General features: G+C 37.5%; 2 protein-coding genes and 1 non-coding gene across 5 annotated transcripts in view; 2 read left to right on the forward strand and 1 right to left on the reverse strand.

The window, feature by feature from the left end:
- Positions 1 to 4,095: 4,095 nt before the first annotated feature.
- On the forward strand, positions 4,096 to 8,772 carry ptcd2 (pentatricopeptide repeat domain 2). Of its 2 annotated transcripts, none has more exons than XM_058775771.1 (10): positions 4,096 to 4,273; positions 4,785 to 4,877; positions 5,352 to 5,484; positions 5,739 to 5,856; positions 5,950 to 6,028; positions 6,317 to 6,408; positions 6,655 to 6,768; positions 7,028 to 7,102; positions 7,201 to 7,314; positions 8,176 to 8,772. In XM_058775771.1, exons 1-10 carry the CDS (start codon positions 4,162 to 4,164, stop codon positions 8,398 to 8,400), a joined length of 1,155 nt encoding a protein of 384 aa, XP_058631754.1. In that variant the 5' UTR covers positions 4,096 to 4,161; the 3' UTR covers positions 8,401 to 8,772. The 2 variants fall into 2 exon arrangements, with proteins under 2 accessions (XP_058631754.1, XP_058631755.1); XM_058775772.1 differs by having other exon boundaries at positions 5,355 to 5,484; positions 8,176 to 8,770.
- A 748-nt stretch (positions 8,773 to 9,520) lies between these two features.
- trnak-cuu (transfer RNA lysine (anticodon CUU)) lies at positions 9,521 to 9,593 on the reverse strand. Its single transcript has one exon. It is a non-coding gene; the product is annotated as a tRNA-Lys (tRNA).
- Positions 9,594 to 9,723: 130 nt separating this feature from the next.
- The window catches only part of tnpo1 (transportin 1), a 30,608-nt gene continuing 25,652 nt past the window's right edge, over positions 9,724 to 14,679 (forward strand). Inside the window, exons 1-3 of one of the 2 annotated variants that reach the window (XM_058775769.1) lie at positions 9,724 to 10,064; positions 11,810 to 11,885; positions 13,198 to 13,347. In XM_058775769.1, coding sequence (XP_058631752.1) covers positions 9,960 to 10,064; positions 11,810 to 11,885; positions 13,198 to 13,347 — 331 coding nt within the window. In that variant the 5' untranslated portion in view covers positions 9,724 to 9,959. The remainder of the gene's footprint in view (positions 10,065 to 11,809; positions 11,886 to 13,197; positions 13,348 to 14,679) is intronic. The other variant, XR_009271329.1, reaches the window with a different exon arrangement.

Consider the following 14,679-nt stretch of genomic DNA (forward strand, 5'->3'; position numbering starts at 1 on the left):
TTTATTGATAGGCATGTTTATAAATACAGGCAGGGTCGAGCAATGGCAAACAGGTATGGCAGGGACAAGACAAAGAGTAATCCTAGGGCAAGCAAAGGTCGATGATCGGCGAACAGTATCCAGTGGGCAAGGCAGAGAGAATAATTTAGGGAACACGGGCTAGAAATCAAACACGGGAAAACACAATCCAAGACAGGTAGGGGAAACTAGGAAAACTAACAAAGGGCTCAGAGAGTTGCTACAGCTAGGGGAGCGGTAAACGCAAACAATACTCGGCAACGAGGGAAACAAAGTCCAGGGTTATATAAGGTGTGTGATCAGTGTGTGCGTGGGATCAGGTGTGCGTGTGATTAGCAGGGGCGGATCTAGAAAATAATATTTAGGGTGGCAAAGGGGTGGCATGGGGTCTATGAGGGGTGGCAACACCAAAGCATGCAAAGATTTTGGGGATTTATTGTCTGACGTGCACAGTTATGTTCACAAATATTGCATTACCATTAAGTAATCATCTATACTGTTTAAAATGAAATATAAATAACAACATTTCAATATCCATCATGGCACCAAGTCAATACACAATATGAAAAACTTCAACAGGTTATAAATGTTTCTGAGCTTGTATAATTAAAGAAGACATTCTGTTATTACCAGAGGTGGGAATGTCTGTAATCACCCAGAACACTATCAATAGTCTAGCAACACCCCAGCAACTGCATAGCAAAAGCCTAGCAACCATCCAGAATATCCTAGCAACCAACTAGCAACACTTTAGCAAACATCTAGAACATCTAACTGACCAAACTATTTATTTTTCTTAAATAAGATTTTAAGACAAGCCAGCATAAAATTGTCTTTCAAACTTTTCAATCTAGTTATTACAGGTAGCCTATTCTTAAATGCTTACAAACAATTAAAATACACAGATGACTTTCCTGCCCAGTGAACACTCATGAGATCAATAACACTTAACAAAAAGCTGTTATTAGGATTCAATTATTTTGCAGCTCAATCATGTCTATTACAGTATACAACATAAATTAAATTACAGATAATAATAATAATTCAGCAATTAACTTTTGGGAACGGATCATTTTCATTTTACTACTGGAAAGTAATCTTGCAGTAGATGAAAAACACTAGAAAAGTTAAAATACCAAAGAATTGTATATGAACTTGGTATGCACCACAATACAGTACAGTACAAAATAAAATAAAATAAAGTAAATTCAGCATCCTCTGCACATTTGGTCAAATTTCATTACAGTGTACAGTACTATAGAAGTTTCCCGGTCTCCTGACACAAGACTATATCTCTAGGCAGTCATTTCTCAGTTCTGCAAACATGCAGTACACATAAAAGATGGTTACAGATAAAATTTGGCAGTCACACGTTTGAAGGTGTACAACATGTGCTAGAGTTTACTGTACATATAGAAGAGTGAAATTTCCATCATGTACTGGTACTGTACTGTAATTATATTGAATGTGTAAGTATAAAACCCATGTATATTATTCGGTCAGCTCTCTCCGTTGTTAGGATGCAGAGATTCTGATTGGTGTCATCAGTTTTGCTGCCTAATCTCATTGTTAAACTTTTGAGAAATGTGTCTTTGTTTTGAGAACTGAATTAATGGTTTGGGAAAATGGGCCAACTAAAATCAGTTATATTAAATTAACAACAGAAAACTGCAATACAAGATTCTTACCTAACTCTGCTATTAGTTTTCGTGATCGGCTCATGTTATTGTTTCGTCCGATATGGCAGAAAGGCCTCTATATCCATGATGAAAGTGGAGCGAGCGGTCAGAGAATCGGATCACCAAACAATTACGGGATGAATCTCAGAACACATCCGGACGGGATTAGATTTCTCAGAGGATTTCTGAATAAACCGAAAAGCAGTATCTGATTCACGAACAAATGGGCTGCGCTTTGTATTTTTGACTCAAAAAGAACCGGTTCTTAAGAGTCATTTGTTAATGAAGCCGACTACACTGGGCGCGCTGCGTGCGCGTGCAACCATCGCGCGCGGTCATCGCCGCGGCTGAAAAGTAGCACATGAAACACTGCTTACATTTATATTTTATTCTGTGATAATTCTGGGGTGGCACAGCTTTTTCTTAGGGTGGCACTTGCCACCCCGTGCCACCCCGGTAGATCCGCCCCTGGGATTAGTGCAATGAGTGATTGGTGACAGCTGTGATCGTTGGATGATGGGAAAAGAAGTCCAGTGTTATGTATGGTGTGAAGTCCATGTGGTGAGCGAGTGACCTCTGGTGGAGGGTGAATGAAAGTGCAGACTGGATTCGTGACACTTACAGCTCATGAAAGTCAAAAATCAATATCTCAAAATATTAGAATATTTACATTTGAGTTTGAATAAATGACCATCCCTACAGTATAAATTCTGGGTATCTCTTGTTCTTTGAAACCACAATAATGGGGAAGACTGCTGACTTGGCAATGATCCAGAAGACGAACATTGACACCCTCCACAAAGAGGGTAAGTCACAGAGGGTCATTACTGAAAGGTGTGGCTGTTTACAGAGTGCTGTATCAACGCATATTAAATGCAAAGTTGACTGGAAGGAAGAATTTGGGTAGGAAAAGGTGCACAAGCAACAGGGATGACCGCAAGCTTGAGAATACAGTCAAACTGTATTCAAACACTTGGGAGAGCTTCACAAAGAGTGGACTGAAGCTGGAGTCAGTGCATCAAGAGTCACCACGCTCAGACGTCTTCAGGAAAAGAGCTACCAAGCCACTTCTGAACCAGAGACAACGTCAGAAGCATCTTAACTGGGCTGTGGAGAAAAAGAACTGGACTGTTGCTCAGTGGTCCAAAGTCCTCTTTTCAGATGAAAGTAAATTTTACATTTCATTTGGAAATCAAAGTCCCAGAGTCTGAAGGAAGAGTGGAGAGGCACAGAATCCATGTTGCTTGAAGTCCAGTGTGAAGTTTCCACAGTCAGTGATGATTTGGGATGCCATGTCATCTGCTGGTGTCGGTCCACTGTGTTTTCTGAAGTCCACAGTCAACGCAGCCATCTACCAGGAAATTTTAGAGCACTTCATGCTTCCTTCTGTTGACAAGCTTTATGGAGATGCTGATTTCATTTTCCAGCAGGACTTGGCACCTGCCCACACTGCTAAAGGTACCAAAAGCTGGTTCAATGACCATAGTGTTACTGTGCTTGATTGGCCAGCAAACTCGCCTGACCTGAACCCCATAGAGAATCTGTGGGGTATTGTCAAGAGGAAGATGAGAGACACCAGACCCAACAATGCAGAAGAGCTGAAGGCCACTATCAGAGCAACCTGGGCTCTCATAACACCTGAGCAGTGCCACAGACTGATTGACTCCATGCCACGCTGCATTGCTGCAGTAATTCAGGCAAAAGGAGCCCCAACTAAGTATTGAGTGCTGTACATGCTCATACTTTTCATTTTCATACTTTTCAGTTGGCCAAGATTTCTAAAAATCCTTTCTTTGTATTGGTCTTAAGTATTATTCTAATATTTTGAGATACTGATTTTTGACTTTCATGAGCTGTAAGCTCTAATCATCAAAATTAAAAGAAATAAACATTTGAAATATATCAGTCTGTGTGTAATGAATGAATATAATATACAAGTTTCACTTTTTGAATGGAATTAGTGAAATAAATCAACTTTTTGATGATATTCTAATTATATGACCAGCACCTGTATATAAAATTGGAAAATGTATACACTGTAGTCAACAAAAACAGTTGAGCATGTACTACTCCATTGTTGGAAATATAACAATGAGAGACGTCACCTTATTCAATCATTGAAGAAAGTAAAACATGACTTTAATTTATCAGGTCTATTAGGGAAAACAGCTAGTAAGTTGTATGATGATATTATTAAATTTGTGAAAGAAAGTAAATTATAGAAGAATATAGCGTTTTGATTGGTTTTATTTGATTTTGTTTTATTTTCCAGTTTGTTTATTTGTTTTGCTTAGTTTTTATGTTTATTTCTATTCTGTATACAAGCAAATATCCTGATCCATACTCCATTCCAGTTGGTGGCGGTAATGCACCAATAAGTTAGGTTGCCAACAGCCAATAAACACCAAAGAAGAAGAAGCAGCAGTAGCAACGTACATTGACTTCTGTGTGAATTCAGACAGACATGGCACTGCGAGGACTGAATGCCTTCGCCCGTATTATACTGACCGATTCGTCCAGAGCTGCAGTGCTTCGAGGAGCCATTAAATCAGACTGCTTAAAATGTCGACATGGAGGTAATATACGCACAACTGTGGTATTTGTTTAGGCTGGCTTTGGCCACAAGCTGACAACATACTATAGAAAGTGGCGCTTAAAGTCAAGGCCAGGGTCATTAAGAAGTAGAAGAGCTATTGTAGCAAAACACACACACCCCTAAGTATAGAGAATATATATATATCTCGAGGTGATTACAACACTGTTGTCCTCGCAGATGAAAATGTATGAGGACTAAATCATTTGTCACTGTCCCCCTTCTTTTCGTGTGTACCTGGATTTTCGTTTTTATTTACATGATCTGCCCGTGTTACTGTCCTGCTGGAACTAACCCTAAATTTATTTCCCAGCCTGATTAGGTAAAAAGTGCCCATAACCCGCTAAAAAACAAATTGGCTAGTTAAATTTTTTGTTCAGCAGCGTTTAAATGTGACGAAGGTGGTCAAACAAATGACAGCCCCTCTGACACAGTTTAACATTTGGGTTTTCCAACAATTTCTATGAAACTGACTTTACAAATGCTCTTTTCAGCTAAACGTTATCTCTTGTCTGAAGATGTGGTGAAGCTGCAGGATTTTCAGCAGAGGAAACTTGCTGTTGCCCACCAAGTGTCAGGATCAAAAGGCAGGCATCATTTGGCATGATTTAAATAACTTTGTACCACTTTCTGGTGTTTGAATATCATTACTTTAAAGGTGCAATCAGTCATATTTGTCTCATTAAAAGAAATTAGTAGAACTTATCAAAAATGTTTAAAAACATGAACACCCACATTGTATTTAGACTGCAGTCATATCAAAAGCTGTTTTATTTTACATGTAAGTGGGTTGCCTCATAGGAGCCAAAATGCTGAGATCGCATGACCAGCTGACTACTACTTTATTTATCTCATTATCTCTGTTATCAGATAATTTGACATGTGGAATTAATGAATCATGGCTGGTGGTGATGCATGGTGCTATTGCAATATTCATGCCTCACATGTCTGCAACTGTCCTGTTGGCCAGAGCAACATAAACAAAAGGCTATGAGTGCACCTTTGCCTTGTGCACACTGTCAGTCAGTTTCTCATTTACCCTGAATGTCACTTTTTTTCAGCAGGTTATTACTTTGATACGGTAAATCAGAAAATGGAGAAAAAACAGCTCATTTTAAAGGATGAATTGAAAATACTTATGTATTTATGCCAGTCTGCTGAAGATGTTTTTATGGCGAGAAATGCCATGTACAGGTAAAACTGCCTCAATCATTTATGTAGGGAAATGGACACTATTTACATTATAAAGATGTTTATGTTTACCCAAAGAGCAAATTCATAGTGATTTAATTGCATTCAGCGTAATATTCATCTGAATATTTTTTTAAAATATTTAAAATTATTCTGTTTGTGTTAGAGATTATTTTGATGTTTGCGTAATTTCTGCATATGGATATGTTTTTGTATATATTATAACAGTGTTCTCTCTTCATTTCTGTCCATTCCAGGTACCATGAAGAGAATCGTAACATGGCATTTGGGGAATTCAGGTTTGGCCCTCTTTTCATGAGGTTATGCTATGAGCTGGGTTTAGAGGAGCTGGGAGCCAGAACTCTGACAGATCAAGTATGTGGAAAAAGAACACACTTTTTACAGCATGACTATGGACATGAATTGTCGTGAGATTTGACATTGTCTTTCCTTCTTTTTTTTGCATAGGCTCTCAAAGGATTCTTTTCAGACTCTACATCTTTTAATATTGCTATCGACATGCTTTTCACTAAACAGTGTTACAAAAGTAAGTTTCTTCTGCTGGAGTATGAAACAATCAATGTGATTTGTACTGTGCTCCCATTGCCCTTGCTGTTGGCTCAAAAAAGTTGTATGAAATGAAGAGCTGAAACATCTGAAAATTTCAAATATTTGAAAAGCCAGTGAGACAAATGCTTATTTGAGATTCATGAGGGAATTGATCAGCACGATAAAATACTTCACCAATGCTGCTTAACTGCAAAAATGCAAAATGGTCTGTCTGTTGCCATGGTTTCAGTCTATGTGATGTGGGTCACTGATGATGTTCTCACAGGTTGCCTGGAGGTGGTGGGAGAAATGAAAAAACAAGGAGTGCCATTCAACAAAGACACCTTCATGCTAGCCTTTGCAGCTTGTTATAAACTGGTAAAGGCAATGTAGTAGCACGTATTGTATGCTAGTTTGTATTAAAGCCGTTAAGAATTAGCAAAGAGTTACTTGAATCCCAGAAAAGACAAACTAATTTCAGAACAATAAAATGTCTACAATCTTTCTAGACGGGTACAATGTTTTGGCTTGTTTTTTGGACAGTAGCTTTTCACCGTAATGTCAAGTACAAAATAATTTAATAAGTATCATTTATAAACTATTTCTGTATCTTGGGATTGGCAGAACACCTCAAAGTCGTATCATATCTGTTTGACCCTGTTGGAAGAAGGTCAGACAAAAGGCAGCCTCGTTCCACGACATGCCTACTGCTTTGCAGCTGCTCTTGCTCTCAAACAGGTAAGCTGACTGAAATATCTATATCTAATTTCAAATTAAAGGATAAATGTATGGTATGTAATGCCTTAAATTGAGTAGGTTGGTGTAATATCAGATTGTAGTTGTTAAAAGGCATTTAGATATTGTGTAATTATCACAGAATCACAGACAATGTTGCATCTTTGATATACTAACAGTATGCTATGTTATATACAGAATAATATAATTTAACATTAACAGTAAATCACTTACTTTTCATTTTACCTGATATATGTTGTAGAGTGATGTAGAGAGAGCCCAGGCATTCTACTCTCAGATAATGAGGACGGACAGTCAGCTGTGCCAGAACCTAAGGGTAAGTGTGTGTGTGTGTGTGTGTGTGTGTGTGTGTGTGTGTGTTTATCTAAATCAGCCTTTGAAAGAGCTTGCATATGCTAACTGCTCTGTTTTTAGGTTCTTATATTGGCTACGAAAGGGTCCATGAAAGAAGCAGTCTCTGCCCTCACAACAGCCCTAGTATCAAAGACTCCAGTGTTTGTGAAGAAACCAGAGTTCTCTCAGGAAGTGGTGAGATATCAGATACAAGATACAGATACCAGTCAAGTTTGGACACACCTACAGTTTACACCTCATAATCATTACTGCATTTAACGGTAAAGACAGCAAAACTATTAACTAACACACATGGAATTATTTTAAACAGTCCAATTCATTCATTTCAAAAATGAAATGAATTAAAAGTTTAGTTTTGTAAAGACACCACAGTTTACACTACCATTCAAAGGTTTGGGGACAGTATGTTTTTTAGTTTTTAAATGGAGTAATACTTTTATTCAGCAAAAATGCATTAAATTGATTTATAATGTAACAAAATATTTTTATTTAAAAAAAAAATGCTGTTCTGTAGGATCATGTGACACTGAAGTCTGGAGTAATGACTGCTGAAAATTCACCTTTGCCATCACAGTAATAAATTACATTTTAAAATATGTATAAAAATAAGTTATTTTAAATTGTAATGTTATTCAACAGTACTGTTTTACTGTATTTTTGCATCATAAATATATGCAGCCATGGTGAGCATAAGAGACCTCTTTTAAAAACATCTTACTTTTGAAGATGAAAAAAATCCCAAACTTTTGAACAGTAGTATACTTTAATATCTGTCTACTAAGCTAAATTCAAGCATATATATATAAAATAAAATAAAATAAAAACAGTTTTCTTGTCCAAAAACTCGACAGGTAATTTATATAAAAACATAAATATGGAACATCAGACCCTCAGCTTATAATACAGAAGCCAAACATGTATTGTATGAGAAGCAATAATTTGATTAAACCAGGACAGATTGTGAAGCATGTTTTAATCCGTTTCCTCTCCCATTCTTGTCTCTCTCCCCGTCCCTGTTCCTTTCTGCTCTCTTAGGTTAATGAATTGAAGAACAAGAGTGCTGGTGGGCTGTGGGAGGGGAGGGTTGAGCAGGTGGTGAGACGGTTAGAAGAGAGCGGCCAGATCACCAAGCAGACCATCGAGGATTTCTTGTGTCACACTCCCTCTAGGAGGAGAAGGCCTCTGGGAATATTGGAGCAGGAAAGAAAGACTAGCCAAAGGACTCGTAGAACTCTGCAGTCCACACTACTGCTAGAGTGAACCCGGCATAGAGAGTTCAAGACTCTCAGATTTAGTGCATTATATTACAAAAGCTGTGTTACAAAAAGATGTGTTCTTGACCTGCACACCCTGAAGATGCAGCCAATTCAAGCTGAGGCTTTGGCATCATCTACCTCCTCCTGTTTTGTGCCAGCTACTGTTACCTTCAGTTGTTGAAATCAAGTAAGGAATTGAATCACTTTAATAAAGTGATGTTTTTCTAATTTAAGATCTTATGCAGTTTTGTATTCCTTTTTGAGGAAATATAAGAAATGTGAATAGAGCAGAAGTCAGGTGAACCCTCTTAATTTCCATAAGAGTATTTATTTGTCAACCCTGGTAGTCAACGTACAATACCTACAAGGTTAATAAACACTAAAAAAAAACAGTGTTGATGTGTTTTGTATGTGGTTAAAGTGTCGTCCATGCATGAGATGTATAAATACATATTTTATTTTTAATAAATACTGTCTTAGTATTGATGTTGATGCTGACTGTCCAGAAATTTGATATCAAAATGCTTATATGTGACCCTGGACCTCAAAAGCAGTCATGAGTAGCACGGGTATATTTTTAGCAATAGCCAATTGTATGGTCAAAATTATCTATTTTTCTTTTATACAAAAAATCATTAGGATAAAGATCATGTTCCATTAAGATATTTTGTAAATTTTCTACCATAAATGTATCAAAACTTCATTTGGAGAACTTTAAAGGCGATTTTCTCAATATTTAGATTTTTTGCACCCTCAGATTCCAGATTTTCAAATAGTTGTATCTCAGCCAAATATTGTCCGATCCTAACAAACCATACATCAATGGAAAGCTTATTTATTCAGACCATTATGACTGGTTTTGTGGTCCAGGGTCACATATGAAAACAAAAGAAGATATTTTGAAGCATGTTAAGCAAACAGTTTTGGTTACCTTTAATTTCCATTGTATAGGGAAAAAGAAATATTTTTATGTACCACAGACCATTGTTAAGTGAGGGATGAGTGAATTTTCATTTTGGGTGAGCCATCCCTTTCATATTTTATTCAGTGGCACATTATTTTGTTTGTATTGCAATTATTGTTCACAGAACAAAGCCACCTGTGTATTGCGCAAATAAAGTAATCGCCCAACGTGGGGCTCGAACCCACGACCCTGAGATTAAGAGTCTCATGCTCTACCGACTGAGCTAGCCGGGCTTGAAGCACCACTGCTTTGGGGTCACATGTAGGGTGAAGTCCCTCCATCCATCCAGCGATCAGACAGGCGCTAGGACCGGCGGGCAGTGCAGCACAGAGGCTTATCGCTGTCGATGTGCGGTGATCCGGACCAGACCAAGTCCATGTATGTAAGCTAGCCTAGCGTCACCAGCAACACAACGCCCGCGAAACGCTCATTATCGCACGGGTCTGTCCACAGTAAACTCTCGCGGAGGCGTCTTCCTCATCTTTCGCTCGATAACAGCCGGTCTTGAAGCTGAAGGTCAAGGTGGAGGCCGTTATTTGATGTGAAAGGGTGTAGATCTGTGCGCCTACAGAGAGAGAGAGAGGCTCCAGCCACACAAGATGGAGTGCCAGTGGAAACCCGACGAGCAGGGACTTCAGCAGATCTTACAGCTGCTCAAGGAATCACAGTCCCCCGACACATCCACGCAACGATCCGTCCAACAAGTATCCTTTACCTCGCTGTTTGTTCAACTAGAGAGCTGAAGGGCAGTGAACAAGGGGATGGCGGAGTTTGAGGAGGAGTTGGCCTGATTAGATCAAACGTTACTACTTAAGATCTGAAACACACTGGGTCAGTTAGGGGCGGTTTGTTTATATTTTATCTGTAATTTAGATTAGGCTGGTGTCTGTACGGTATCGCTGTCTGTCATTCGGTGAGTGTTTCACCCAAAAACGAACATCTGTCCTTATTTACTCACCCTCACGTTATTCCAAACCTGTATGACTTCGTTAAGACATAAATTAAGATATCTTGAGAAACATCATACAGTGTCCGTACAATGGATGTCAATTGGACTCAATGCGTTACCGTGTGGTTGACATCATTCTTCAAAATATCCACATGAGAAAGAACGTGATACGGGTTTGGGACGATATGAGAGTGAGTAAATGATGACAGAATTTAGCTTTTTGGGTGAACTATCGCTTTAAGCTTTTGATCAGATGGCTGGTCCAGCTGTTGTGTGTCAACTGCCTACAGCAAACACAGCCTCTGAGATTATTTATAAGCAATCATCTGATCTACTGAACGTTATGCTTGTGTGCAAAATCTAGACTAGACAGAATTTCTGGGCATTGCAGGCGCGTTTGAAACACTTCATACTGAAATGTTGTCTAGGTAGGTTGCTCACTATGTTATGAGACGCAGATTATGATTAGACGGATGTCCGAGTATTGTTATCATGGTGTTTCTGGCACATAATCAGATGCAGCTCAGACAAAGACATCGGACATTCGCTGTGTTTCAGTCTTTATAAGGGGAGAGTAAGATGTGTCAGTGGGTATGACGCCCCCTTAATCTAGCAAATTATGCATTGTTTTCGTCCATCATATACAGCTGCCCCTGAAAGGAGCACCTAACATGTTAAATTACTTTGTCTAAATTTCAATTGAAATAAATGTTACAACATGTAAGGTATAGCCTATGTATATAGTTTGTTGAATTACCAGTAATTTATTTGCCTAAAGATTAGCTAGTTCCAAACCAGTATGCCTTTCTTTCTTTTGTAGAGCATAAATGAAGATAAACCATAGATGTGGGTTAAGATGTGCCAGTGGCTACTAAAAGTAACATCTCCAACAATAAAATACTTAAACTCTTTTAAGAAAATGTGAATAATGTGCTTAAAAATATCTTCGGAATGAGACTGCTTGTTATTAAATAATTTTTTTTTTCATCTCCTTTATATTTGTATTTTATTTGCAAGTAAATCATTCACTTACTCCTCAGTGACTCAATGTACCTCTTGTTTTTTTCGTAAGACTGTGTTTCTGTGGCCCTGAGCGAGTTAGTTATTCTGTGCACTTTCTACACAATGCTTTCACAAGCAGATTTATTGAATTATTTTTTCATTTTGTTCTAGATTTAGGCTGCAATATTGATGTTTGTGTAGTTTTTAGTTAATAGTGCAGTGAATTACCTTATGTTCGAAGTGTATTTTATTTCCAATCCAATAAAACCATTTTCATATTTACTTTACTGGATGTTAAATTATATTCACACATCATTTGTGTATTATACCTTTGGCGAATGAGACCTGAATGGCTCATATATTCATGAGTTCATTGATGTAATCATCAATCTACTGTAAACATCAAGCGTTAAGTACGTGCGCAGATGCACATTTCCCCTGCTGTTTGCACTACCCTCTATCTCTGGTCTGTATGCCTTTTCTTAATGTGCACCACAGAAACTTGAGCAGCTCAATCAATACCCGGACTTCAACAACTACCTGATATTTGTGCTCACAAAGTTAAAGACAGAAGGTAAGGTGCGCATGTTGTCATAAATTGATTATTTTAATTTGAGATGTGAACTATTCAGGTTCATTATGGTTATGTGATTTGTTCATTAGGGATATCTGGGGGTCTCTTTAATTTAAAAACTTTAAGTTTGTGATAGCGTCAGTGAATATAACCCTTTAATTTGTATGTAGACACACTGTGTGATGGGAGGCAGTGCAAGTAGGTGCAGGAAATGCATAATGTCTGTCTGCATTGTGGTTCGTTGCAGTTTGAGGTTTGCCATGACAGTTTTGTGTAGTATATTAAGAGATGATCTTATATTCCAATTACTAGAAAAAAATGGATTAGATATGAGGGGAAGGAGTTGAGGCGAGCAGAAGGTAGTGTTTAGTCTCAGTCGTGTTTTCTGAAGCCAGTGGCTGTATAGATGCTGTGACTTCAGGTCAGCGGTAATCTGTCAAGTGCACTGGGAGCTTAGCTGCACTGACCTTTTGAATCTGTGTCCTCTGTCAAGCCCCAGGTCACAGAACATGTTTAGAAACATCACTAGTTCATCTACCAATGTTTCTCTCTCTTTTTCCCTGAATTAGCCTGAGGTCCATTTAAAGACAGAAGGTTCTTTATTAAGCATCCACCAAACCAGTTCAGAGCTCAACAATAAAAATAATTTTCCAGTGTGGGCTGTAGATTTATTTATTTTAAGCAAATAATTATTGTATTGTATTATATTATATCATATTAGAAATAGATTTATTTAAAAACAGAATGTTCTTTATGAAGCACCCATCAAATTAGTTTAGGGCTCAACAGTAAGATTTTCATTCCCATGTGTGGGCTGCAGTTTTGTTTTGCTTATTTGTTTGTTTGTTAAAACAACATATTTTATTGGTGTCAAATATTGTATTATATTATATAATCATATTATTTATGGTAGAATTATATTAGAAAAACAGATGGTTCCTTATTAAGCATCCATTAACCTGTTCAAGGCTCAAAAGTATTTTTTATTTTTTTCCCCCTGTGTAGGCTGTAGATTTATTATTTTTTTTTATTATTTGTATTTTATTTTCAAGCTATTTTTAAGGCAACACTTTTTTTTTGGAATTGATGAGATTGTTGTCATATTACATCATTTTATCATATTTTTATATATGTGTGGCATTTTAAATACTTTTGTATTTGTAGTCTAGTAGTATTTGCAGTATAGCCATTTCTGTTTATCGCTGTGGTTGGTTGATTCTTTCTTTCTTTCCTTTAATGCTGTGTCTTGTGCCCAGGGCTGTATTTTCTACCCAGTCTGAAAGTAAAGCTTTTCATCCTTCCTTTCTCATAGATGAGCCCACTCGGTCTCTCAGTGGTCTCATTTTGAAGAACAACGTTAAGGCCCATTACCAGAACTTCCCAAACGGTGTGTCTGACTTCATCAAAAATGAGTGCCTGCAAAACATTGGAGACTCCTCACCACTCATTAGAGCCACAGTGGGTGAGTATGGACCGACAAAGCATTTTATGTCTGGCTCTGAGCCACAGCTTTTGCCATCACAATAAACAATATTATGCCTTTGGGGTCTGTGTCTGGCTTTGTGTTGATGCTTTCGATGTAAGATCATTTATTGACGTTATGTTTGAGAATACACAGTGTGTTTTTTAAATTAGGCTATTGTGATTAGACTCTAATGAGGAATGCAGTGCTCTGTTTCTGTGGTTACTAGGCATCTCACAAAACACAGTATAATATATATCGTTCCTCTTTTTGTTTATTTGGTTTGAAATTTGTATTTATTTCTTTTTAATTAATATTTTCCCACACAGTGATGAATATAGTAAAAAAACAGTATAGATTGTCCATATATTATGATGTTTTGATAGAACAGGGCTATTCAATTGGCGCCCACCAAGCATCTTCATCCAGCCCGAGGAAGAGCATGCAGGTCGCACATATGCCTTGAATTGATTTTGCACTAATTAGTTCGTCCACAAGGTGGCAACACTGGCCTGGGCCAGCTGAAAAAGAAAAGGAAGAGACGCAAATAACTACAAAAGGTTTTAAAGACAGCGTTATCGGTCATAACTTCTGACAAGCGCCGACACTGGATGAAGATTATTATCAAAGAAAGTAGCCTATAAAGTCTGCTCGGATATGTATCCACGGTCATGTGCCTCATGATTTAAAGAGACAGCACTGCTTTTAAAGTGACTGACCACTTGACTGCTCTGCTTGCTGATTAACTTTTGTAGCTTGAATAAAGATTAATCAATATAGCTTATGCATACAATTTGTAGTTTAACATTTTTTCAAGTCCATTTAAATTAAAAGTAATATTTTTCAAATTAAATTTAAATGTTGAAAATAATGGCTAAAATTGAGGGAAAAATTGATTTAATAGAGACCTCAGTAACAGAAAGATGCTATTAAACGCATTTAAAATATGCCATCTTTATGTCGTCACTATATTAATTTGGAGGAGGATTATTTATTTATTTTTAATTGACTGACAGACAGCACTAATGTTAACTTTTTAAAGATGTCACTGTTTGTAATATTATTTAATTTTACTGCTGAATATGCATTTAAATTTAATTTCTAATTTCATAGAAAGAGATTGGGATGGCCCCTACCCCTTTGGCCCCCTTCAAATTTTCAATGCGATAATCTGGCCCTCAAATGAAGCTAATTGAATAGCCCCGTGATAGAATATATCAAATTTGCATAACAGCTTGATTTTTGTGTAAATGTTTTTTTCTGGCAGTTGGTCATGTGAACTGCAGTATAGGCTGATCTGAATGGTGCATTATTGTGCATATGTTTGTGTTC

Source organism: Onychostoma macrolepis, chromosome 05 (genome assembly GCF_012432095.1).
Source record: "Onychostoma macrolepis isolate SWU-2019 chromosome 05, ASM1243209v1, whole genome shotgun sequence".
In the NCBI taxonomy this organism is placed as follows: Eukaryota; Metazoa; Chordata; class Actinopteri; order Cypriniformes; family Cyprinidae; genus Onychostoma; species Onychostoma macrolepis.